Source organism: Micropterus salmoides, unplaced genomic scaffold (assembly GCF_014851395.1).
Source record: "Micropterus salmoides isolate LMB-PRFRI ecotype aquatic unplaced genomic scaffold, ASM1485139v1 Ms_hic_scaffold_15, whole genome shotgun sequence".
NCBI lineage: Eukaryota > Metazoa > Chordata > Actinopteri > Centrarchiformes > Centrarchidae > Micropterus > Micropterus salmoides.
This window is the reverse complement of record NW_024040596.1, coordinates 27,234,740-27,262,087: the sequence shown is the minus strand read 5'-3', so window position 1 is coordinate 27,262,087 and position 27,348 is coordinate 27,234,740. Positions and strand designations below refer to the sequence as shown.

Here is a 27,348-nt window from a genome sequence, read left to right as displayed (position 1 = left end):
GAGCAGCTTTATGGTCCATTTTCTCTTGGTGGTGAGCTTTTAGTGTACAGTTTACTGTAAGGTTTTAATTTTCACTATGCATGTACTATAAATATCCTCCCAGTCCCAGACACCAGACTTTCATTTGGGAAAATTGAATAAATGTACAGCATCACAGTTCGAAAAGATTGGATATTCGATCACTCTTCTCAATTATACTGTGATCTCTGTCCTCAAGAAATAATTTTACGATTCAAACGCAGACAAATGCAGACGAAATGAGATCTTTTTTCAGCCAAGATTGTGGTTTAGTATGATGAGATGCTTAGTTCAGCTTTAGCCATTTGCACATTCACCTACCTCATCTTGTGTGAAAGTGATGTCAGTAATTTTGTATTCACAACAAAGGCAGAGAAGGAGTTATGCAAAGGGACGGCCCCCACGTGCCTCAATTTTCAGCACGACCGATGCTTTTAATAAAACGTTGCTTTGTTGATATTCCACAAGCTTCTCTCAGTGGAGTATCTCAAATCCTGCGGGCGACATGAAGCCCTGGCATACAATCTGATAAACTTGTAAACACGTACAAACAGACAGGCAGTTTCCAAGGGAGCTAACTTTAATCTCTTTGACTGTGAACTGGGGCAAAGATCAACTTCACTCTTTCTGTGTCACAGACACAAGCAAGTTTTTGAGTTGAATAAAACATTGTGAATGAGCATGTTTTCCAAGCTATGGACCTGACTCAGGGACACATAACGAGATGTATACTCCTGTTGCTTCTCTGCCTTTTCTGTTTTCAGTGTAGTCTCCCCCCCCCCCACCACCGCCATCTGTCTCTCTCAATCTCGCATTGATTTGCACCAACCGACCTATCATTATCCTTTCAGCAAGCCACATAATGACACACGGTAACATTGCAGTCAATTCATGTCAGCGGCACCTCAATTTACAATTCAGACAGACAGAAGGAATCCAGTAACAAAGACCAATCTGACCTTTCTGCAACACTAACTGTGATTCACAATAGAGGTCTGATATCGGTGTGTACATACTGGTAAGTAGAACTGCTCTGTCTGTCAGTAAGTCAGCTGGGAGAAGTACAGTTTTTGTCTGCAGGGCTATCAATAATTCAAAGGCAGTGGAGCCACGGCCCACCTCACAGCCCCTCATGGAGCTGTAGTCAGCATATGCACACGAGCCACAGTCTACTGATCAGGACACAAAAAGAGGATAAAGAAATGGACATGTATGTTGTGTAAAGGAAGCTTTTGACGCATGACGCCAGGTTGTGTTGTTTAGAGCCAGAAAATCCAAAATTCAACAACAACACCTATCAAACAAGCGAAAACAACCCCAAATATACAGTACCCTTCTTTAAAGGCTCAGTAATTTCAAAAAAACAGTTGTACACTGTAGATTTGTATCAAATGTTTGTAAAATGGAGGACAGTGCCTTTGTTGGAGACTATTTTCAGCCGTGGATTAACACACATTGAGTATTTGTGGCACCAGGATGGAGTATGAGGTATTGACTTGCTGTCATGAAGGGACATGTCTTTAATTGAGCTCTATTCCACAGAATAATAAGGTATATCAAAGCCAAATGTGGCTACACAGGCAGTACTTTATAGTAGGATCAGTTAATTGTTGGTTTTGGTCTTTTCCTGTGATTTGTTGACAATGACAAATGAAACCAGCTTTATCCTATAGATACTTCACACTGGCTTCAACAGTCAGCTGGTGATTGCCACATGATCAGGAAAAGACATTTACATTTATTCATGTGGCTTTTATCCAAAGCGACTGACATTTGAGGAACAACATACAAGCATCAACCGAGCATCAAAGCAGCAAGAGATCTAAAAGTGACAATAGATACTAGTAAGGGCAGCAATAAATACTAGTAAGAGCTATTAGCACGTGTGGCATCGAACGGGAAAGAAGTAAGAGTTAACAAAATAGTGCAATCAACACAAGAGAAGACCACTCAGGTGGTGATTTTGTTGTATTCGGCTGTGGAGCAGAATTGACTCTTTAATCATAAAATGTGTGCTCTTTTATCTGTCAGATCTGTCAGCAGACAAGCACACAGGAGGCTACTTAGACCTTCCAACGCTGCTTGAAAAGGCAAATGCACTCATCTGAAAGCAATATAACTCTTCCACTTGCTCTTCTTGCTGAAGTATGAATTTTTGCTGCTTTTCCATTACGACTTGCTTTTGTGGACTGAACAGCATCCATCCTTATTCCTGAGAGAAGGGATTAAAGAGATTAAGATGTGTGGCACAGATGTGTAGGACAGCGGCAAAAGGTCACTTTGCCTGATCACATCAGAAAGCAGCACAGTAAAACTCCTCTTGAAACAGGTGATGCTGGAAGCTTGGTGATGAAGTGACTACTTGCAGAGATAAATGCGAGCATTTGTGGCTGGCGAGCTGGTTGATAAATCTAGCACCTGCCTGCCGTAATAACCTGCCACGTTAGCTTTCTTGCTAACTGTGAATTCGCAAGTTATACTGAACAAAATTATAAACGCTTTTGTTTTTGCCCCCATTCATCATGAGCTGAACTCAAAGATCTAAGACTTTCTCTATGTACACAAAATGCCTATTTCTCTCAAATTGTGTTCACAAATCTGTCAAAATCTGTGTCAGTGAGCACTTCTCCTTTGCCGAGATAATCCATCCACCTCACAGGTGTGGCATATCAAGATGCTGATCAGACAGAGTAAGTATTGCACAGGTGTGCCTTAGGCTGGCCACAATAAAAGGTCACTCGAAAATGTGCAGTTTCACTGTAATAGGCAGGTCCGAAAACCAGTATCTGGTGTCGCTGTCTGCCCTCTGCCCTGTACAGTGAAAACCGGGATTCATTCGTGAAGAGAACACCTTTCCAAAGTGCCAGACACCATCAAATGTGAGCATTTGCCCATTCAAGTCTGTTACGATGACGAACTGCAGTGAGGACGAGACCCCAATAATAATAATAATAATAATAATAATAATAATAATAATAATAATAATCTTTATTTGTAGAGCACTTTTCAAAAACAAGTTACAAAGTGCTTTAGTGCTTTTAAGTGTAAAGACAATAATACCCAAGAGACAATAATACAAAAACAATACAAGATAAAAGCATGCAAACATTGAAAAGACTACAATACACGTTTAAGATAAATATAGAATTAGTAAAATACAATAAAATAAAAGGGATAAAATAAAGTCAAATAAGATTGGGAAAGGCTCTCCTATAAAAGTATGTTTTAAGAAGGGACTTAAAGGAGTTCAATGAGGACGACGAGCATGCCGATGAGCTTCCCTAAATCGGTTCCTGACAGTTTGTGCAGAAATTCTTTGGTAATGCAAACCGATTGTTGCAGCAGCTGTCCGGGTGGCGGGTCTCAGATGATCTTGGAGGTGAAGATGCTGGATGTGGAGGTCCGGAGCTGGTGTGGTTACACGTGGTCTGCGGTTGTGAGGCCAGTTGGATGTACTGCCAAATTCTCTGAAACGCCTTTGGAGACAGCTTATGGTGGAGAAATGAACATTCAATTCACGGGCAACAGCTCTTGTGGACATTCCTGCTGTCAGCATGCCAATTGCACGCTCCCTCAAAACTTGCAACATCTGTGGCATTGTGCTGTGTGATGGAACTGCACATTTTCGAGTGGCCTTTAATTGTGGCCAGCCTAAGGCACACCTGTGCAATACTTACGCTGTCTGATCAGCATCTTGATATGCCACACTTGTGAGGTGAATGGATTATCTCGACAAAGGAGAAGTGCTCACTAACACAGATTTAGACTGATTTGTGAACAATATTTGAGAGAAATAGGCCTTTTGTGTACATAGAGAAAGTCTTAGATCTTTGAGATCAGCTCATGATGAATGGGGGCAAAAACAAAAGTGTCGCATTTATAACTTTGTTCAGTGTAGCTAGCTTGATTGCTGACTGAACAGTTTATATTAGAGACATATTTGCCCCATTGACTCCTGTCTCAGGACTGACTGAAAACCAGGCCAATTTTGTGGATTTTATACTCTGTCAGAGAAGAGTTCTATAAAATTGGATGTCGCATCACAGCAAATTTGATATAGCTTCCTCAATGTTCGAATCTCTAGCTCTCCATTTCTTAAATGGTTAAATACATTTTTATGTGAGTAGAGTATAGAAGACAGGGGTTCAGGACCACAGACAGCTCACAAGTGAGTTCAGTCAACTCTGCTAGACAGAGGGGAGAAATCAGCACCGTGGACAGAGGCAGAGGCTCCATAGGAATTCATTTCAATGTTTTTGGACAATCTGATTGCAATTCGTCTTTGTTTTCCTGCAAATCAGGGTCGGCCCTCCACATTCATTAATACTTCTATGATAGTCACATAAATGTAGTTAAATTCAAGTTAAACCACATGAAAACTTTCAAAAACAGTCCTATATTCAAAATCTTGCTTAAGTAAAAGTACAAAAGTATTACCAAAAGTACATGTAAATGTACGTATTCTGAAGAATGGGAAATTTCTGAAATGTATAATAACTAGAATTAGTGGTGCATTCAGTTGTTTATCTCTTTAATGTTGCTCGTGGTAATTCCAGCTACTTTATATACTGCTGGGTATCTTAAAAATAATTCATTGGTTGATTTATACACTCACCTAAAGGATTATTAGGAACACCTGTTCAATTTCTCATTAATGCAATTATCTAATCAACCAATCACATGGCAGTTGCTTCAATGCATTTAGGGGTGTGGTCGTGGTCTAGACAATCTCCTGAACTCCAAACTGAATGTCAGAATGGGAAAGAAAGGTGATTTAAGCAATTTTGAGCGTGGCATGGTTGTTGGTGCCAGACGGGCCGGTCTGAGTATTTCACAATCTGCTCAGTTACTGGGATTTTCACACACAACCATTTCTAGGGTTTACAAAGAATGGTGTGAAAAGGGAAAAACATCCAGTATGCGGCAGTCCTGTGGGCGAAAATGCCTTGTTGATGCTAGAGGTCAGAGGAGAATGGGCCGACTGATTCAAGCTGATAGAAGAGCAACTTTGACTGAAATAACCACTCGTTACAACCGAGGTATGCAGCAAAGCATTTGTGAAGCCACAACACGCACAACCTTGAGGCGGATGGGCTACAACAGCAGAGGACCCCACCTGGTACCACTCATCTCCACTACAAATAGGAAAAAGAGGCTACAATTTGCAAGAGCTCACCAAAATTGGACAGTTGAAGACTGGAAAAATGTTGCCTGGTCTGATGAGTCTCGATTTCTGTTGAGACATTCAGATGGTAGAGTCAGAATTTGGCGTAAACAGAATGAGAACATGGATCCATCATGCCTTGTTACCACTGTGCAGGCTGGTGGTGGTGGTGTAATGGTGTGGGGGATGTTTTCTTGGCACACTTTAGGCCCCTTAGTGCCAATTGGGCATCGTTTAAATGCCACGGCCTACCTGAGCATTGTTTCTGACCATGTCCATCCCTTTATGGCCACCATGTAACCATCCTCTGATGGCTACTTCCAGCAGGATAATGCACCATGTGAATCATTTCAAATTGGTTTCTTGGACATGACAATGAGTTCACTGTACTAAAATGGCCCCCACAGTCACCAGATCTCAACCCAATAGAGCATCTTTGGGATGTGGTGGAACGGGAGCTTCGTGCCCTGGATGTGCATCCCACAAATCTCCATCAACTGCAAGATGCTATCCATCAATATGGGCCAACATTTCTAAAGAATGCTTTCAGCACCTTGTTGAATCAATGCCACGTAGAATTAAGGCAGTTCTGAAGGCGAAAGGGGGTCAAACACAGTATTAGTATGGTGTTCCTAATAATCCTTTAGGTGAGTGTATTTTGTATTAATAATCTGAATGTACAAAGTAACTGCAGTGGCAACTAATGTTATCAAATAAATGTAGTGAAGTGAAAAGTACAATATTTACCTCCAAAATGTGGAATTGTAGAAGTATTAAGTAGCATGAAATGGAAATACTTGAGTAAATGTACTTAGTTACATTATATGTCTTCAGTGATGCAAAAGTTATTGTAGCGTGGTCCTACATAACGTGTTATTTGCTCCACATTCCCTTATGCATTGGCAAGAAAAAAAAATCTTTGTACTTTAGTTTTTATACTTTGGTCCACATGCAGTAAAATGTCTTTGTCGGGTCCGCATTTCCTCAGGATTGCGGAGGTTAAGTTGTGCTAATGACAAAGTAATTAGGAAATTACTCAGGTGTTAAATCCTCTAATGTTGTTGGTTTAGCTGCTTGACTAGGATTTTGCTCACAGCTCAGTTGTCACTTCTTATTTATGCTGGCTGGCTGGTCTTACTGTCTGAGAGCTATCTTACACACACACACACACACAAGGTCAAAGCTTTCTGAAGTGTGTGATGCTGGAGATCAATGAGTGGATTCATCCATATTGTATTATTCATATTCCCCCCCTTGCTACCTCTATTTTTCTGATTCTGCAGTCTGTGGTTCGCCTGGGTTTCACCACTCATCCACTCACAAACACTGTTTTTCAATAATTTATCCTTCCTCCTTCACTACTTTCTACCCTTTCTCCACCTTTCTTCCTTCCTTGGTCCATTCCCCTCTTCTTTTCTTCCTTCCTTCTTTCCTCCCTCTAAAGCTGAATTGATCTAAATTAACTTGAATCATCTGTCTCTTTTAAACAGCAAGACCGGATCAAGTCACGTAGTGTCTTTTTTGTTCACAAAATAAAACATTTGCACATTTTGTGTCTTTATCTAGATAAGGAGGCATGTTGGCACTTTTGTAGTCATGGTTTCTGAGTCTGAGGGGATGGTTTTCATTTGATTTGTTATTTTTTTGTCTAAAATACCTGTTTGATAGAAGGAGGTACATGTTCTAGATAACTGAACGTCTCAGTTCGCTAAATTGGCAATACAGATGAGCAGAACAAGGTAAGTCACTGGTGTGAGCCCCACAATCCAGCGCAGGTCCTGCAGGGACTGAAGTTGGAGATGCCTACAGGGGTGGAAGAAGTACTTAGATCCTTTACTTAAGTAAAAATAGAAATACAACATGCTTACAGTACACATTATGCATAATGGACCCTTTTTAGAGCATAAATTATGGAGCCCCCAAGGTCCTGAAAGATTATGAAACCTTAAACGCACAAAATAACATTTGGGGCACACAAATCTTGTGAAACATTGTGTTACTTTTGTTGCAAAACTAGATACAATGTTATCAAGCAGAGCTTTGCATTAGATCCAACATGAGCAGGTCTAATCAGTCACATAACTGAAAAAACCTGTGTGGTTAGTCAGGGCATTTTATCTATAATAATGGACCATGTTTTGTGAGTTAATATGTTTTGTATTTGAAATCAAAGAAACGATAGCTCCTAGTTACATAAATGAGGAGTAAAAAATACCATATTTCCCTCAGATATGTAATGGAGTAAAAGTATAAAGTAAAGAAAGAAAGTAAAGCACAAGTGACCCAAAATGGTACTTAAGTAAGTGTACTTGGTTGCTTTCCACCTGTAGATGCCTGTTTCCTAAAGGCAGAGCTTTAGCATGAATTTTGTGTAGAGCTGATGAAATTCTAGTTTTGTGCTTTTGATAGGTTGTGAAATTATAATATCTATTTCGTTTATCTCAGGTATCTGAAAAAGATGTGTCAGTGTTGAATTGTTGTACCTTGTAATAGTTATATAAAGTGAATTTCTCTGTCTCTCTCTCTCTTAGGTTGGCTCCATGAGCTGGCCAAGCGCCTTGGTAGCCCTTACTTCCTGTCCCCTCTGACAACGCTGGTCCCCGCCACGGTCAGCAGCCACCCTGCAAACAGCAGTCAGTGGAACGTGTCGGGGTCAGAGGTCGGAGCGCACGGCTCCTTGAACTCCAGCCAATATTACGGAAACATGTCTGGAGGTGAGGCCATGTCGGGGACGGGCACCGGGGGTGGGAGCCTTGCGTGGCTGGGCGGCGGCCCGTCAATGCGCAGCAGCTACGTGACGTCACTCTACTTTGCTCTGAGCAGTCTCACCAGTGTGGGATTTGGAAATGTGTCAGCCAACACGGACTCAGAGAAGATCTTCTCCATCTGCACCATGCTCATAGGAGGTGAGAAACATGTGTGAGTGTTTTAGTTAATGCCCTTAGTTTGCCTCAGTTCTTCCACTTTGTATGCATCCTGAGTGTTTCCTCTCAGGACGAGAAGCTCTCAGTCTTAAGTACTCACTCAGCTCATTATCTGGTGCCAGTGAGACATTAACATGCAGCTGAACCCTATTTTTTTTTAATTGGTCCTTTTTCATATTGGTGTCGAAATGAATGTACACACACACTTGTATGCAAAACCATCAATTCACTTTTCACTGTCATTAGTCCCACTTTCTTGATTCAAGAACTATTTTAATGGAACTTGTTGTAAAGTTAGGCCACGAGTCAATAAACAATTAAGTTGTTTTTGGTGAATACAGATTTTATTTAAAAACTTAGTTTTGCAAGACACGTTTTGAACATTTTCAACCTCATGAACAATAGCAATGACTGTCAGTATTTCTGTGTGAATCCAAAAGCTTATTAAAAATATCTCACATTTTCTACTATTAAAAAAAGCTAAGTTATAGATTTATGCAACCTTGTTTTTCAGTTTGATGGAAAAAGGCACATTGCTCAAATTCTACAAAACTCTGATGATTATATTCTCTAGAATATGACCTCGTACTGGCCAAGACCTAGCAAATAACCTCAGTACCTTTCAATAATGCTGTTTTATTCAAGCAAAGCTAAAACTTTTTTAGAAGTGGGTTCTGGTGCATTTATTTGAAACAGTTTTGTTTTGAAAAGGCTAAGATGGAACAAAGGCAATAAACATAAACATCAGCGAATATCCATACAATTTATTGAATAAAGCAATAGAGGCATTTTCGTGTCCAATACACACATATTTAGCTACACATGTACAGAGGGTTTTTTCTGTTAGAGCTCAGGGTTTTTTTTAACCCTCAAGTGGAGGCAGCAAGCGGTGTGTCGCCTTCAAACAAACACCCACGGATACAAAATCTTCAAAAGGGATTAAATAAATGTGTATGCTAATTTCCCTGCTCTGACTCAACCTCGGGCAGTCTAGACATGATCATCAAATGGACCCAAAGGACTGTTACGTCACTCGACATGCACACTGTGCAAGCTCAGCCAGTGTTCCTAAGAAACGCTGAGTGTTTAGTTAGTCCAGTGAAGGTCAAAAGACTCATGGGAGAAAAAAGATTCAACATTCAACTCTTGTCTTTCTCACTCTGCAGACCTGACTGACTATTAGCTTTCCAAACATGGCAACACATTAGTACAATCAACTGAAGTCCCTATTGATATTACTTTGACGCTAAATATTGTATAACACATTTTATTTGATAATTAAACTCTGAACTGGAGTTACAATTACTGAGGATAAAAGCACTATGAAGCCTAATGCTTTATTTCCCTTGTCTTTAAACACTCAAATAACACCAACAATGATACACAAACATACAAATGCAGAGATGATGAGCTTTGAGTTTGCTCTCTGATGTGATTAACTAGACCTGTGGGGAAACTATAAAGCACATTACTGCAGCCGGAATTAAAATTTTGTGAAGGGTGACCTCTTGTGACACATCAATGAGTGTCTCTAGTCACCGAAAAGTAGTTCCCTATACACTTTTTACAGTCCTCTTAACTGTCCTGAAGTGCTCAGATTTAACATTTATGGGGATTAAGTTGTAAAACAGCCCTTTTGCCTTATTTTTAATGAATTGAATTTATATTTTGACAGCTTTATGACATAATAATAATACTTGTGATAGATATAGTATCTGTTTTTGCTTTACAAAAAGATCATATATGTGTTGGATCTATAGAGCCCAGTAATGCATGTTTCAGCTATGATTTCTGATGGTTTTTGTGCTGATTCACATCCATAATGAAGAGAGCTGAATGTTCAGGAAGAAAGTAATAAAAGAAGAAAGAAGGGGAGGGAATGATACGGTTATTTGGTGAGAGAAATGTCGAGATATATGGTCAGAGGACACAATAATGTGTGGGGATGTCTCAGGCCTCAGTGCACATTAAGTGGTCTGTAAATGACCACACACACACACACATACAGAAACCCACTTCAAAGTATTGACTTACATTTATTCTCTGGTGGCTAAAACCGTACCTTTAACTACAACTGCCCACATTCAGTTATGTGAGCTCACGTGTGACAATTATCTACATGGCACACACACACACACACACACACACACACACACACACAGTTTATAGGTAAAATCTCATTGGTAACACTTCAGACTACTCTCTGTGCTTGACATAAGTTGGATGAAATAATAACGAAAGTGCTGTTTTCCAGTACAAGGTGCTAATACGCCTAAAATTTGTGCTCTGCCTGTTACAACACTAATACTGGATGTCTGTTATTAGCCAATAATCCAGCTGTTTTCAGTCCCACATACACCGTCATGGTGTCGTAAAACTAACCCACTGGTGAAATAGTTTCTAACAGATATGCTATTTACTGCTCATTAAATAACATTTGCTAAAAATTCAGTGTCCATCTGTTTAAGGAATTTAGTGGACCTTGAAAATGAAACTGTATATTTGGACCCATTTTTAAAGATCCATCTTCAGTAGGAACCTTGCTTGTGGCCACAGACAGAGAAAGGGAGTCAGAAGTGTCGAGAGATGGATAAACATGTGGCTGGTTTGGTCTTTTCATGGGATTTGTTAACAATAAGAAAAACAGAAACTAAAGCTATTCTCATTCTTTAATTAAATTTGGGTGTTTTTGTGTTGCATTGATTTTTAATAACCCACAGCGATGTGTGCACAGTTCTCCGTCAAAGCAGAGCAAGCTAAGCAGAACAGAGAGAGAACAGGAGAGAGAGGAAACTACAGCTTCATTATTCTCTCTGTTTTTTATCCTCATACTGAGTTTAGAGTTCTCTAGTGGCGAGCTTTGTTGAAGCAGTGTGTGCCCTTGAGCTGTAACTGACAGAAACGTATACATTTTACAGTTTTCCAAAATGTGAGTTGGGTCACCCTGCCTGAAGGAGCAGTCATCCTAAAATAATGCCATTAGTTTGGGTGTCAGTGGACTGTGTAAGTGTCCTGTGGTCTGAACGCTGCTTCAGCAGCTTTTCTACTTGGGCAAGAATTAAATTTAGGGAGAGAAACTGCTATGCAGCCCACTCAGCAAAGTAAATTATAAAAATAGATCCAGTCACTGTTTCCTCACTGGGTGGGAGCTTGTTAGCTGTGTTCACATTCAAAGCAAACCTGACTGTGACTGTTGAAGTGTTTAGTAAATATTAATACCACACCCACACCAAGACTAACTGCTCATACCAGGATTAGAGCTGTTTTAGAATAATAATGTAGTTGTTTTGTTCAGTAGAAATAAAAGATTCATTCAACATTGTTATTTCAGTAGTGTTACAGATTTTTTCTGAAAGCAGTAATCCACTTGAGGCAGTACTTTACAGTGGTTTTAGAACAGCTAAGTCATTTTAAGCCCTCTGCTTTTTAACTTCTTGAGGCTTATAAGGACGTCCTATAAAGCTTTTTGCTGTGCAGAAGCATTATGGAAATCTTCTGAGGGCCATTCTAGATAAAAGCCAATCAAATAACTCATTACTCATTGTCATACTCACTGTCATTAAATCTGTGTCATACCGCAAACACACAACCTTTCCTCTGTCTCTAGCACTGATGCATGCAGTGGTGTTTGGTAATGTGACGGCCATCATCCAGAGGATGTACTCACGGCGCTCGCTCTACCACACCCGCACCAAGGACCTGAAGGACTTCATCAGGGTCCATCGGCTGCCCAAGGCCTTGGAGCAGCGCATGCTGGAGTGTTTCCAGACTACCTGGTCGGTCAACAACGGAATAGACGTTAATGAGGTGAGGAGAGAGCAGACGTATATTCACTTCAATACACATATAATACAGAAGGATATGAATGAGTGAGTATTGCACCCTTTATATTGATTTCATAAATAGATACTAATTAAGTTTGTGTATTGTCCTTTCATACCTCATCAAGAGTGTGAACTGTATGTTTACTTTGTCTTTGATTACTGTCTTTACACACAAAAGATTCAAATCTTTTGTGCTAAATGTATTTAGTTCAGGTAATTAAAGGTGGTGTAGTTTTGTGAAAGGCTGTTGGAAGCCTGCTTTTGAGTTGATGCAGCCATTGCAAGTCTTTAGAAAGAGCACCTGTTAAATGTGAACCCCGTCTCACTTTACAGCTACTGAAAGACTTCCCAGACGAGCTGAGGGCCGACATCGCCATGCACCTGAACAAGGAGCTGCTCCAGCTGCCCCTGTTTGAGTCGGCCAGCAGGGGCTGCCTGCGCTCCCTCTCGCTCATTATCAAGACCTCCTTCTGCGCTCCGGGCGAGTTCCTCATCAGGCAGGGAGACGCCCTGCAGGCCATCTACTTCGTCTGCTCGGGCTCCATGGAGGTCCTGAAAGACAACACTGTGCTGGCCATACTGGGTAAGTCGGATGAAACAGGATGATGGCTACAGATAGACAAGAACACGGTCATGTACTTGTTATGGAACTTTTAGCTTTGGCTAATACTGGAATGTATACAGTGATATAGTTCAGAGTGCAGGGGACCCAGATAAAAGAGTCTTGATAGCGACACAAGCAGCTGTTTGGAAAAGTAGATACTTGAGAGATATTGGCATACTGGGTAGTACGTGTTAAAGCAGAGAGCATGTGCTTGTTCAGCTATTTTGCTTTCTTTTTCTATTTATGTGCCCCTACTGTGTTTATATATACAATACCTTTTTATTTCAGGTTTGTGGGTCTTCTGAAATCTGAAATAACTCCAACAACACACTAGCTTCCACTTTTGTTTTTCCTTCAATATTCAAGTTATGTTCCTGTTTGATTCACCATATTTTCAAATGAATGAAGAGACAGGAGCAAAAACTGATAACAAAATAACTTCAGCTGAACAAATGGAGCTTTTAGAAAGACATGCTGATTACCTAATTAGACTAAAATGCAACAAGGGTGGTTTATTGTTTGAAGGAAATTATGTGTAAATGTGTGTTTTGGATGAATTGGATGAAAACAATACAATACCCCCATGGCTTCGGTAGACAATTACCTTTCAAACTAAGACTTAATGAGAGGATGTGGGATGATCGTGATCTGCGGGACAATGTGTTGCATAGTTAATGAAGGTGAGAATTTGAAGAAAACTGACAAGAACCAGGTATATATGTTACTGTTTGATATCAAATGCTGTTAATGGAATATGGACGTTGGAGAGGAAAAGTAGAGAGATCATCTCTTAGTTCAGTGATCACAGTTAAAATGATTTCACAGCTGGTTTCATCCAATCAGACCTGAAGAACAACTTGATGTGGATTTGAGTGGAAATTTGGTTGATGAGGGAGATGTAGGAAAGGAGGAGGCAGGAAAAGACACAACAGGTGTGTGTGTGTGTGTGTATCACTCAAACAACAGGGAAGGCAGGGCTGAGAGAGAGCTGATAAAGAGCTGTTGTTTGTGCTCTGCTGCTTTAAAGAGTTATCACCATGCTTGACACACACACACACACACACACACACACACACACACACACACACACAGACTCGATGCTTCACACAGTGTTGAGCCATTGAGCTATCTAGTGCAAATAGAGATGTAGGAAGTCTTGCTATCAGACCTCACATATGGCATCACATATAGACATTGAAAGAGAGACGAATGAATGTTGATGTTTGTAGGCAGCTGGACTCTCCTGTCCCTTGTTTGTGCTGCAGATAGTACGAATAAATGAGAACCATAAAAGCCCTGAAAAACATGTTTGCTCCCCAGGCATCATATGCATTCTGCAGATCACAGGGATCGCCTTCACATTCTCAACTCTGTAGTAGTTTTCACGGTGACAAATATGCAATATTCAGAACCTAGGTTGTCAGTCACATTTGTTTTGCTACTCAGATGAACAGCTCACCTTCTAAACAATTCACAAAAGACTCTCCCAGTAATAGATAAGACAATTTAGGAACAATGGAGATAGACAAAGGAGGGAAAGCTTGCCACCTACAGAAACTCATACTTCATCAGAGGAAATCTGGAGGAAAAGGGTATTGGTTTCAACCAAAGATTTGTCAGCACAATTCCACTGACTGGAAAAGTTCCAGAGCTTGAACTAAAGAGCCTCCATCTAACTAACTAGATGAAGGCTGCAAGATGTGACTGAAAGTTTCAGAAAATTTCCAGGAAGTACACTTTGCGCAGGATTTACTTCTATTTCCAAAATCAGCTATGAACCTTCAAGCTTGACGTTACGTTTGTGTTGATGCTGCTGACTGATGACTGATGCTGTGGTGAGAGCATAGCTCCACAGTTTGGTTGTCAAATATTGGGCCCACCACTTGAGTATTTAAAGGTTCAGCGTGTAAGTTGTAGTGGTATCTCACGGTGCATTCACATGCGCCTCGGATGGTCCCATTTCCTGAGCTGTGAAGTCGTTCTTCCCACTTCAGTGTGTGTAAAAATGCTCTCAAGTTGGAATGTGGAATCAACATGGACGTTACTACAAAGATGTGTTGGAATAGCTTTATAAGGCGTTTAAACAACTCGCAGACATCTCGATCTAGTTCACTCTACATGCACAGCAAACTAACTGTTATAAACATAATACAAATGACATGTTTGCAAAATATGTATTTGCAATACTTGATTTTGCACAAATCAAAGTTCTGTATGCTTCTTTATGTCCCATGTACACTTTATTTCTCCTTTTTCAATAAAGATTTAAGGAGGAAAAAAATATTCAGATTATTCCGACACTACAGGAATGCACCATCAGTCATCGCTCAGCCCTCCTTTTACAGGGGAAGCTACGGTGGCCGACTCACTTCTAATAAACCAGACGACTGCTACTACTACTACTACTAACGTAACTGGTTGTCTTTTTTCGTGTGTATTCAACAGTAGTGAGGAAACACGTTCTGTAGGGAAGTGTGTCTGCTTGGGCTACTGTAGAAACATGGCGGTACAACATGGCGAGGTCCATGTAAGAGGACCCGCGGTGTATGTAGATAGAAATGGCTCATTCTAAGGTAATAAAAACATAAGGTCTTTATACGGCACTGAAAACATACTTATGGAATTATATTGCATTTCTGTCAATAGATCCTCCTAAATATTACACACTGGACCTTTAACTGTATGTAAGTTTACTTTAATTACACCATGAGTGTGTATCTGAATGATTTTGTCTTTCGGTTTATGGCTGTGTGAGTAAAATACAGCATATTATCCAAGAACAAGTCATGTACACAGTATTTAAGTTTAACAGTAAATGCAGCTATCAGGGTTCACACACAAAACATTTTAAATCATGAACGTCTTGAAAATATACCAAAATAACATCTCCTGGAGAGCAACAAGCTGTCTTGGAAAACATATGATCAGTGTTGTTGTATGAGCCGTCATTGGAGTTTTTCAAAATATTTGTTTTTGTTATATTTCTTCACTGGCAGCCAGCTGCTGTAATTAGCACTCTGTTCTGGGTGAAGTAGATGATTTGTGGGCAGCTTGCAGTGATGTTTGTTGTAACTTGGCACATGCCAATATGAAGTCTTAGCAGTGTGATTGTGGTTTGAAATATTACCTCAATCATTACCAAAATAAGAGAGACTCTGGTAGCATTAAAACAAACTAAAACATGAATTTTCTAAAACAAATGTGATGAAATGTGAAGGAAAAATGTCTTGATCCCCTTCGTTTGCTGGCTCTGCCAACAAAAATGCTTTTTCCACCTTCTGCCATGATAAAATTAAATAATTTAGATGAGTCTCAGTCTGCGGGAAGAAGCTGCTCTGTAGTCTGGTGGTGCAACAGCAGATACTTCTGTATCTCTTGCCAGACGGCAGCAGAGTGGGTACAGTCCTTTAGTATCCTTTGGGCTCTGCAGGCACTACACCTCACTGATGCTCTGGAGATGGGTACCAATGATCTTCTGAGCGGTTTCAATCACCCACGGCAGAGCTCTCCTGTCCTGGACCATGCACATCCCATGCCAGTTGGTGATGTTTCCAGTCAGGATGCTTTTGCTCCTCTGTAAACGTTAACAAGAACTTGGAGTTATATTTTGCCTGTTGTGGCTAAAACTGTAAACCTGAGGGCATAACAGACCTTTTAGTTCATAATTTCGCATTTATTTATGGGTCCATGTTCATCTCTTTTCTCTTTCTGGTTTCTATTCAAAGTAGAACTCTCAAAATCACGCTACCTTTCTCCTTTTTTAAACATTTATGAGGACTAAGACATCTTGTTTTGAAAAACTGTAATTCAAATTTACAGTGAACAAATCCGATGGGGGATTTTCATGTTTACATTCAGTGTGAACTCCCACGTTGTGAACAGTGGATTGTCCGGTTCGTCTGTGCAGAGACGGCACTCAAAACGTGTAGTCTGAGTTAACGCAACCGCAAGATTACTAAAAAGCATACAGTGTCTGCCCACAAATGGTGAGAGTCACAAAAAGCAACATTTTGTCTTAAGTGTTTAAAAATGAAATAAACAGTGTGAACTTGTATAAAAGTGTGTAAAATGTGAGTGTGCGCGTGCAGCTCATCAGTTGGAATAGATGGCAACAGGGGCATTGCGCACAGACGATAACGCAGTGAGAATGAGTTTTGATTTCATGTAACTGTGTGAGGGAAATGTGTGTGTGTTTGTGTGCCCACTGGCATTTGTAAAATGGTGTGATCATATGTCCTCGCTCACATTGGTCTCTGGGGATGTGAAGGCGGAGTTGTGTTCCAGTGAAGCCTAATATTAAACAGGACGGATTTGCAGACAGTGTGTGGGAGGAAAAAACCAGAGAGTCATGCTCTGCACAGAAGCTTTTACCACAGCGACTAGTATCACTACCAGTATCACATTACATGTCTTCTGTATACCTTAATACAAGTCACACTTGGATTACTCTATTATAATTAAAAAGGCTCTGGGGTTTATTTACTTTCCTTTTGTTCTTCTTTATTCCTTGTTGGTCTATTTGACGTGACAGCTGCAGGAAGAAAAATGACAGCATCAGCCAATTGAGCAAGTGCCCGAAAACAACATTTTACTGTCAAGTGACAAAGCCTTCTAGCAGCCATACGAATGTAAAAGGAATGTCAGGTGACATTTTATAGAGCAACAAAGTCTGCTTGTCCATTATCTTTCTCTAAATCTAACCAAGTAATTTTTGTGCCTAAACCTAGCCAAACCTTAACCACACCGTTGTCGCTTCACAAAACAAATTTATTTATGAACTGTAATATGTGAGTAGGTAAAGCGTCAGTGAAACGGGGAATGAAATTTTGTTTGTGATGCTTACAACATTTATGAAGAATATTTCTCAGGGGGCTTAATTTAGGTAACAGGAAAGATAAGGCAGGTCACCCTTAGAGTCATTAGCTGAAAAGGAGAGAGTCTGCAGATCAGGATATCGGTGTTCTCTGGAAATCTTCATCAGAAAATCTTCATCAGTCTCCGAAATGTCTTCACCACCCCTGGCTGAACGTGGCTTACTTTATTTCCATAACAGCGTTGAAAAATTACGATGAAGAAAACTCAACAAAAATCTGTTTTTTTCTACAGCCATGCAAGCAGCTCAGTGAGGCTGTATTTTGGCAAAGCAGTGCTTTGAGCTAAATTCTAACATCAGCATGCTAACATGCTTATGTTTACGAGTTTATGGAAGATTTTATTGGACTTTAATATTTGTAACCCACAGAAAACAATCCACAAATGTGTACTATGATGCGTAAATATTTCACTATCTACAAATTTTTATGTTTGTGATGTGTAAAATCATATCCACTTAAATACAGAGTGACTTCTACACACAAAACAGTTTTTGCACATTTGCAGATTGCTTTCCGTCAATTTGCAGGTCACGTTTCATTTGTGACTTCCTTTTTACACATTTGTGGAATTTTGTCCACTCTATACCACAGAGATCTGTAAATAGAGATCTGTAAATGTGAGAGCAGTTTATTTGCTACACCAGCAGGTGGCAGTAGCGACATCGCCTCTCATGAGTTGTAAGAATATCCATTGCAGTACCCAGGGTCATCTGTAGGAGACAAAAACTTCTGCTTCTGCTGGACCACTGGACTCTACTGAGTCTAAAGTTTTCTGTACAAGTGTATATAGTTTACTATTGTAAAAAGGAAGTTACAACTGTAACGTGACCCACAAACAATCTGCAAATGTGCAAAAACAGTTTTGTGTGTAGAAGTCACTGTATTTTCATGGATATTATTTTACACATCACAAATGTAAATATACACATTTGTAGATAGTGAAATATTTGCGCATCATAGTACACATTTGTGGATTGCTTTCTGTGGGTTACAAATATTAAAGTCCAATAAAATCTTCAATAGGAATTATAATATTTATCATCTTATTGTGCTAACATTAACTAATTACCACTAAACACAGTGGAGGCCTACAGATGGGGTGCATGCTTTTAGTAATAAACCAAAGCATTGGATAAAATAAAAGTTCATTTTTACCTAAAGTGCAGGGATCACCAAAGTTGTTACAGAAAAATGAATGAATGTATATAATATGAACTTTGACACAAACTCTTCACTGCTGCTAACTTTCTTTTTGAATTCTTTCTACTGTGGTCAAAATGCTGCAAATCTGCATTTCAGCCACTCGCTCGAGTATTCTGTGTCCCCATGATGTATCACTGCTGTGTAAGGACCTGGCTTAACAGAGTGGATGAAGTTTACCTAACACTCCTCTATTAATGGTCTGGTAACATCAGAAGCTAATCCCTGTGCCGCCTAAGAGATTCACTTATTTTGTGAGGTAGTTGGGTTTGCAGACACACACAGCAATTTAAGAAGAAATTTCTGGATCAGCCAACGTTTAGTAGCAAATGTAAAACTCAAACAACACTGGAATTTTGGATCAACACAACAAAATCATACAAATTATTAATGTTGTGGTCAGACGCCATGTCGCACCTGTAACAGCTACTTTCGTCGTTAGTTGGCTGTCTCGCAGCCTGAAATCTAATTTCCTCTGGATGTGCTTCAGAGCCTTTGCAACACTAATCCAGCGTACTGGGCAAGCTTTTCTGAGGTGTGTTAGCGTGAACATGTAATAGATAGTGATAGACAGAGAAATGAGGGAGTAAGGGGGAGGTGCATGTGTGTGCAGCAAGGACAGATGTATTTGTCTCCAAAGTCAGTTTCTCTAAAGGTCAAGATGTATTGAATTAATGGTCTGTATCTGTACCTGTGTATGTGTGTGTGTGACATGAAGTGGATTTATTTTCAAATGCCAAGCCCACGGCCCATATTTGATCTCGATCATGATACACACACACACACACACACACACAAACAGGCAGAATGTGGTGCTGTGCTGGTATTAATAATGGATATATTTTACATTATTAAAGCACCTTGATTATTAATGGTGAAAAGCCCTGCAAAGCCCAGGAAGCGCATCACATGGTACAGCCCATCATGGTCTTTACCAAGAACCTGCGTTCTTCCAGGAATTGTACCGTGTCTGTGCTGATATTTAAACGGTTCATTTCAAACTGAAGGCCAGTCTGACCCATTCTGTGTTGTGTTGAAGTGCAACCACGTATTAAACGTAGACATTAAATTCTGTCCACACACACATACACACACACTCCACTTATAAGCAACATAATTTTGAGCTGGAACGGAACGGAAATGCTGAGATTTAATCACTAAAATGTATTATTTCCACCAATTAAAAACAGGTAAATGCTGCAGAAGTGCAACTTGTACCATTCATGAGCTGCGGACAATTTTTCCCCCCATATATTCTAGGCTGCAAGCTGACAATCACTGGCTGTAGTGCTGCTGTTTTGAAATGGCTGCAGCATGCACACTGGACATATGTCTGCTTAAAGTGTAATTTGTAATCTCTATATAAAACATTTGGATCCATGCATGACAAATGAAATACGTCCCCGTGAATGATGCAGGCACCTATTGGGCCAATCAACACCGAGACTAATTCTATGCAAATGTAATTAAAACAGGACCAGTGATGTAACACTTACATAAATGCGATCTGAAATTGACCTTTACTTCAATGATCACACCAAAGCAGCGTATTACATGGAGAGATATGTTACTTAAAATTTAAATAATGGCGTGTGACACAAGAAAAAGAAATTGACCTTTTATTTCATTACATCCCCCGCTAGGCCAAGCTGCCTAATTTGTTAGCATGGCTGGACTAGTGATGTATGAAATATCAGCTGCAGTTCCACTTTAAAAAATGAGCAAGGACCAAAGAAATACCAGAGAAGAACAAACTGGTAGCGCACACACACAAGGCTCACAATTACTGACAGTGATAAAAAGAGCTTCTGTCATGCGTTTTTGTTCCCTGCCCTCGTCTCTTTCACCTGTACTCAGACACACTGATGCAGACACGTTGAAGACGAGACAAATGCACACTCTCAGATGTCACTTTCAAGTATTCATCTCCTGCCAAGTTTAACATTTTGCTGTGATTATCTGCAAATCCTTTCTCTGACTCTGCCGCCGCTCTTGGCGCCGTTGCCACTCATCATCTCTGTGATAAAAGACAATTGGAGCTGAACGGTGGTGATGGTGGTGGTGGTTAGGTGGGGGGGGGGGGGGGGGGGGGACGACAGACGGAGCATGTGAAGAGCCCATCATGCCAAATGAAGTAGAGGCACAGATGGGTGAAGGGGCTCAGGAAGTGAGGATGTTGGACAGAGGGTGGCGACAGCATGATGTGGTCAGAGGTTCGGAGGAGGGGAAGGACCATGTCCAATACACTGGCTGCTGTTGCTCACATGGTACTCTCCAAGTTCCCACTCTCCACCGCCTCTCCCCTTCCTTCTCCCTTTCTCACCCCGCCCATCCATTTCTTCTCAATCAACCCATGCCAGTGTACAGACACCCCCACACTGTGTCCCTCTTCATCCACCCCCCTTTCATCTTCTCTGCCTCTTTTTAGTCCTCCTCCACACTCCATCACCCATCTTGCCTCTGTTCCCTCTCTGCTTGTTTTTCTCCAACCCTCTCTTTCTTTTCCTCACTGTGTGGCTGTGCAGCCCCTAAGCAGTCTTTGTTTGACTTTTTCCCTTTTTTTTTTCTTAATACTGCAGGGGGCTTTGTCAGTCAAAAGCCTCACAAATTAATGTTGCCAAATATAGAGCATAATACATTTTCTTTTTGACATCATGCTGTTTTCTCAGTTAATAAACTTATGGGGGTATGATGAACCAGAGCAGGACTGTTGTTATCTTCAGTAACAAGATTTTGGTCCTCCCAGCGGTTTAGTTGTTCTGTGAAATACCAACAGGCAGCATTCCTGCATTGCACCGACAAAACTCTCCTCCTCATCAGGCTTTTAAAAAATAATCCTCTCAAACACGATTACCTTGAAAGAAACAATGGATGGTGCCCATAATTCTTTCTGAAAAAGAATCATCTGTACATATCTTGCAAAGGATTGAGGGCAGCTGAAGGAGAGCCAGAAAACAAAATGTCTTTCACTGCAATGATGCTTTTAAAAATAGTTAAATAACTTGAAATGTTTGTACCCAGTTATACTTTATATCAAAGGAGTATTCCAGCAATCTAGTGTTGGACTTTCATAAGGTTGGAAGAGATAAATTGAAAGAAACAACATTTAAAGAAGCCGAGGCTGAGATATCCTGACATTTAAGTCACTAATATGGCGAGAGAAAAAGTGGATACACACTTCCAATAAAGAAACTCGGACTCATTCTGCCTGGTAAAAACGTGTAGTCTCTAGGCCAAAACAATGATAACCCTGGCGACAAAAGTAACCCAAAGCTCCTTCAGAGCCACAGAAAACAATGATAATCAGAATGTAATGCCATTTTGTTTTTAGTTCATTATTATCTCCGTCAGCCATAAGCCTGGAGGGGATCATTGTTTGGTCGTGTGTGTGTGTGTGTGTGTGTGCGCAGCTAATCTTGCATACCACTGAACCCATCAGCCTAATATCTTTTGTGCACATTTATGACTGTATCCTCAAGGACCTGACTCACATTTTATTTAAATCTATGTTACTGACTTGTAAAGCTTAGAGTTGTATCTTCTCAGCTGTATTCACCCTTTTCACGATATGCGTTACAACAGGGCTAGGATAAAAGCAACACTTACTTAGTCTGTTGCATGCCAAATTTTGGCCTTTGTCGTCCCTCAAAACTGACCTCCAATAGAAAGGTTTGGTCTCATCTTGAACCGGAGCATCTGCAGATAAATAATTCTATACTCAATATGTTATGATATACATCTATGAACTTCTGTTAATCCTTGTTTATGTTATCAACTGAGTGGGATTCAACTCTTTGGGAGGGAGAGGGAGGTAGGCAGGGGTTTATTTTCTGTAATGTGTTATAACAAAATGTTCTAAATAAATTTAAAAAGTAAATATATAAGAATGTTTAAATCCATCCTGTTTGTTGTTTCCTTATTAAGTTTATATAGTTAGGCCAACCCAGGACACTCGGTTACAGTACCATTACACTACTCATGCATACTCTGCATACTCTATGCATCCTGTTGAAAATTGAGGCTATACTGTAGAAAAACACTTTATTAAAAACATTGCGTATATCTAAATAGCAAAATTAATTCCACTACTCTAATGCATGCATGCTGGACACACAGCCTGCCCTGCACTCCCTGTTCCCCACCCACATGACCCCAGACACACCTGGCGGAGATCTGCACTCTTCTGGTTCACTCTGCCATCACGTTCGTGTTAGCTGATGTCTGTTGAATGATTTATTCGTCCCAAAAACGGCATTTTCAGTCATTGGAAAAACACACTTCCCTTGCCTTCGTCTCTTCTTCATCGGCTGCTTTGAACTCTTACTCTTCAACTGAGAATTGTTTTCAGCTCTTACATGTCGATTTGTCCTTTGTTTAACTAATCTTGTTGTTTAACTAAGGATTTCAGTGATTACATTTCAGCTGCATCTTACTGCTCTATCACATTTTGGCAGTTCTAGATGCTGTCAGTGATTGAACGTATACTCATTATTCAACTCTTTCAGCACTTTCACTTTAACCGATACTTCATCTTCAAACAGTGCTTCACTTTAACTGCCTTTTCAGCTTCTTTCACTAATTGTATTTTGTCTGCCACATCAACTTCTTTCCGTATTTCAACTATTTAAAATGTTATAAGACCAATTTTCCCCTGTGAGCACACTTAGTTTAACTTTTTTAACTTGCTTTGCCTTTTCTACTTGCATTATTCAGTCAGACATCATGTTCATGTTAGTACTGATGTGTTTATCAAGGAAATACACCTCGATTAAATGTCTAAGTAAGCTTTGCCAATCTTAGTGCGTCCCCATTTTTCTGGACCTGGCACAAAGCATTGATTGGAAACACTGAGCACATCTCAATGAGATATGGGCAGTAATTCAGAGGTCTGGAACCAAGCTAACAGGACACATACAACTGTTTTCACAGGCTGAGGAGTTCCCCCTGTTTGCATGTTTCTTAGCAAACACAACAGGCCAACTCTGACTTTCAGGAAACTAATACTAACAACTATTCAGTGCTTTTTTTTGCAGGTGGTACAGTCCCCTCCAAAGTATTGGAACAGTAAGGCAAATTCCTTTGATACTCCGGGGTTTGATATTCCCATCGATATCGCCAAACTGTTGCATTCTTCATTTGTGATTTCTTATTTGTTTCAGGGTGTTTCTCCCTTCAGTCTCCTCTTAAGGAGGTGAAATGCATGCTCTATTGGGTTAAAGTCAGGTGATTGACTTGGCCAGTCTAAAACCTTCCACTTTTTCCCCTGATGAAGTCCTTTGTTTTGTTGGCAGTGTGCTTTGGGTCATTGTCCTGCTGCATGATAAACTTCCTCCTGATTAGTTTCAATACGTTTCTCTGTAAAATGGCAGACAAAATGTTTCTGCTGCTACTATCATCAGTTACATCATCAATAAATATTAATGAGCCTGTTCCAGAAGCAGCCATGCACGCCCAAGCCATGACATCACCTCCACCATGCTTCACAGATGAGCTTGTATGCTTCGGATCATAAGCAGTTCCTTTCTTTCTCCACACTTTGGCCTTTCCATCACTTTGCTAGAGATTCATCTTGGTCTCATCATCCATAAGATTGTGTTTTTTGCGTCTCATCTCTGTACTTCTTTGCAAATTTCAATCTGGCCTTCTGATTCTTCCTGCTGATGAGTGGTTTGCATCTTGTGGTGTGGCCTCTATATTTCTGCTCTCTGAGTCTTCTTCCAACAGTGAATTGTGAAACCTTCACCCCTGCACTGTGGAGGTCGTTGGTGATGTCACTCACTGATGTTTTGGAGGTTTTCTTCACAGTTCTCACGATATTTATGTCATCAACTACTGTTGTTTTCCTTGGCCGACCTGTTCGACGTTGCTTTATTTTTCAGGACATTCCAAATTGTTGTGCTTGCTATGCCCAGTGTTTGTCCAATGGCTCTGGTCGATTTTCCGTCTTTCCTCAGCTTGACAATGGCTGGCTTTTCTCCCATAGACAGCTCTCTGGTCTTCATGTTGGTTTATCCTCTTTAACAGGAAATGCAGTCTTTATAGGTTTGAACCAAGGCTGAAAACTTAGACTAGTCATGCAGAGCTATTTAATGTTTGGACCAAAAGGCAACACCTGGGCAACAAGAAACATCTGTCAGTCAAATGTTCCAATAATTTTGCTCACTTGAAAAATGGGTGGGTTCAAACAAAGGGTGGTATGTCCTGAGTTGTTTAACACATCTAGATGTGAATACCACGACATGAGAAATGAAATTCTGAACTCTTGTTTCATACTCATCTTTTGATCTTAATCACAAATGTCTTCAGTGAACAACAAAAACAAAGGAATTTGCCTTCCAATACTTTTGGAGGGGACTGGATATATTTATAAAAAGTTAAGTCTAAACAATGAAATCCTAAGTACATTAAACATGCAATCCAAAACATTCTCCCACCTGTTCTTGCTGAAATGACTTTAAGGGTCCATTTCTTTCATCTTCTGTCTTTGATGATCTGCAGCTCAGTCAGTCTGTGTTTTATTTATTTAACCAACTTCAATGATTCCCCTCAGGTGGAGAAAGTTAGTGAAAATATACTCTCTCTGACTTTCTGCTTCAATAAAATAAAAGTGGAGGTGTGTTTGTCTTACACCTGTCTCTATGTCAATGCCCATTCACAGGTAAAGGAGATCTGATTGGCTCGGACTACCTGACAAAGGAGCAGGTGATCAAAACCAATGCCAACGTCAAGGCCCTGACCTACTGCGACCTGCAGTATATCAGCCTCAAGGGCCTCAGAGAGGTCCTCCGACTCTACCCCGAGTACGCCCAGAAGTTCATCAGTGAGATACAGCATGACCTCACGTACAATCTGCGAGAGGGCCACGGGGCAGATGTGAGTACACACAGTAATGTGTTGAACAACAGAGTAATACCACAAATGTAATAGCTGTGAATGAATGTGTTTTTATGTTTGCAAACCCCATATTGGGCCTGAAAGGACATTGAAAGTATTTTGAATTGAATTAAGCAGATTAGACTGCCTCCTTGTGGACATTGTTTTGCCAGTTGAAATTAAGGATTAAAGGAAATTAATATTTTCTCAGAAAAATGGGAATGAGAAACCTTTCTCGTTTCTTAATAGCAAATGTTTTTTTAGTCGGCGGCAGCAACATGCTGCCGTAGATGTATGATGTCTACTCTGCCTATGCATTTATACACCATCTACAGACAGTCCTAATGCCGCCTGCATACCTTTCAAGGTCAAGGTAGCGCCGCAGTATACAACCCACCATATCAGTCACACCACTGCATGTGTAGCTGGGAAAGTGCAAATCAAAATTTAAATTGTATATGGTGCACACACACACACACACACACACACACACACACACACACACACACACACACACACCTTTGTACAATTTGACAAGCTTTAGCCTTGAAGTATCTTTACTACTGCCATAAAAAACACAAACACACAGCCTGCACCTTTGGCTGGTGCAGCAGCAGAAGAGGGAGCAAAACACAGGGACAAGAATAGCTTAGTGATGCTGTTTGAAGCTGTCCTGTTGCTAAAAATAGTGCAGGGGGAAGCACGGGCTGTCCCTGACTGGCTCAGTCCCCCGCAGCTGTTACTAAGATTGGATCCTGCTCGATATAAATAGCCCAGCCAGCAGAAGAGAAGAGAGAGAGGAGGAGGAGGAGGAGGAGGAGAGGAGGAGGAGGAGAGAGAGGAGGAGGAGGAGGAGGAGGAGGAGAGACAAAGGGGAGGGGGAACATTCTCACTTTCTGTTTTGCTCTTCCTCAGTTCCTCCTTTTTCACTGCAGTGCCGTTTGTTTCTCCAAGGCACAGCACACTTGCTGCAGTGTTTGAGCAGGGTGAAAATGTGTGCACATATGAGTGTGTGTGTGTAGCTGTATCCAGAGGATGCACGATTCCAGATGCACAAGCTGCTGCCCATTTGGTCTGGGTTGCAGATGTCCATCCTGGTTATGTATGCAAAAACCCTCCTGGTACCAGCAGCCCAGGAAAGTGTGTTTGCATATATATGTAAGACAAGGGGGGGAAAGCCTGCAGATATCTAACGCCTCCTTGCTCAGTAAACAGATACTTCGAGAGGTAATCTCAAAGGATGACTGATAATGTTCAACGCAGCAAAAACAAAAACGTGTTGGCCAGTTATGACTTAATATCAAATACAAGAAAGGTCGATAAAGAGGGAGCGTAGGAAATGAAAAAATTAACCAAATGTGGAAAGGGTTTACTAAGCAAGGAAGAAGGCAAAAGATGAGAAAACAAAAGACCCATCATCTAAGTGATGTGTCCCTTGCTGCTGATTCACAGGACTAACGGTCATGACCCCGGAGCCTTGGGCAAAACAATGCAATGTGCAAGAGAAACCAGTCGACTGGGTGCACTGAGTTGTGCAACAGAAGAAAGGGAAAAAAATATTACAGGTTGTTTTGGTCCCCGTGCTCTTGTGCTGTTCAATCTCTGCACCAGAAACACGACAGGGAGAACAACATATTTCTTGCATCGGTACATAGCATTAAAAAACATACACGTACACACACTGCTGCATCAAAAATAAGACAAAGAGCACTTGGTTTATTCTTGCACACACACAGATTACATACATCCACTTACATGTGTACCTGCACTCCAATTTCTGCGGACAGCCTGACTCAATCACTCATACATGATGCGAATACAAAACTTCAGCGCACCCACGCGCTCACACACACAGACAAGCACATGC

The 27,348-nt window shown here is 40.6% G+C and overlaps 1 protein-coding gene across 1 annotated transcript in view; it reads left to right on the top strand.

The window, feature by feature from the left end:
• Positions 1 to 27,348, top strand: part of kcnh3 (potassium voltage-gated channel, subfamily H (eag-related), member 3) — a 141,508-nt gene that overhangs the window by 106,981 nt on the left and 7,179 nt on the right. Inside the window, exons 8-11 of the mRNA XM_038721357.1 lie at positions 7,714 to 8,088; positions 11,714 to 11,913; positions 12,264 to 12,513; positions 25,267 to 25,481. Of these exons, the coding sequence (XP_038577285.1) occupies positions 7,714 to 8,088; positions 11,714 to 11,913; positions 12,264 to 12,513; positions 25,267 to 25,481 (1,040 nt within the window). The remainder of the gene's footprint in view (positions 1 to 7,713; positions 8,089 to 11,713; positions 11,914 to 12,263; positions 12,514 to 25,266; positions 25,482 to 27,348) is intronic.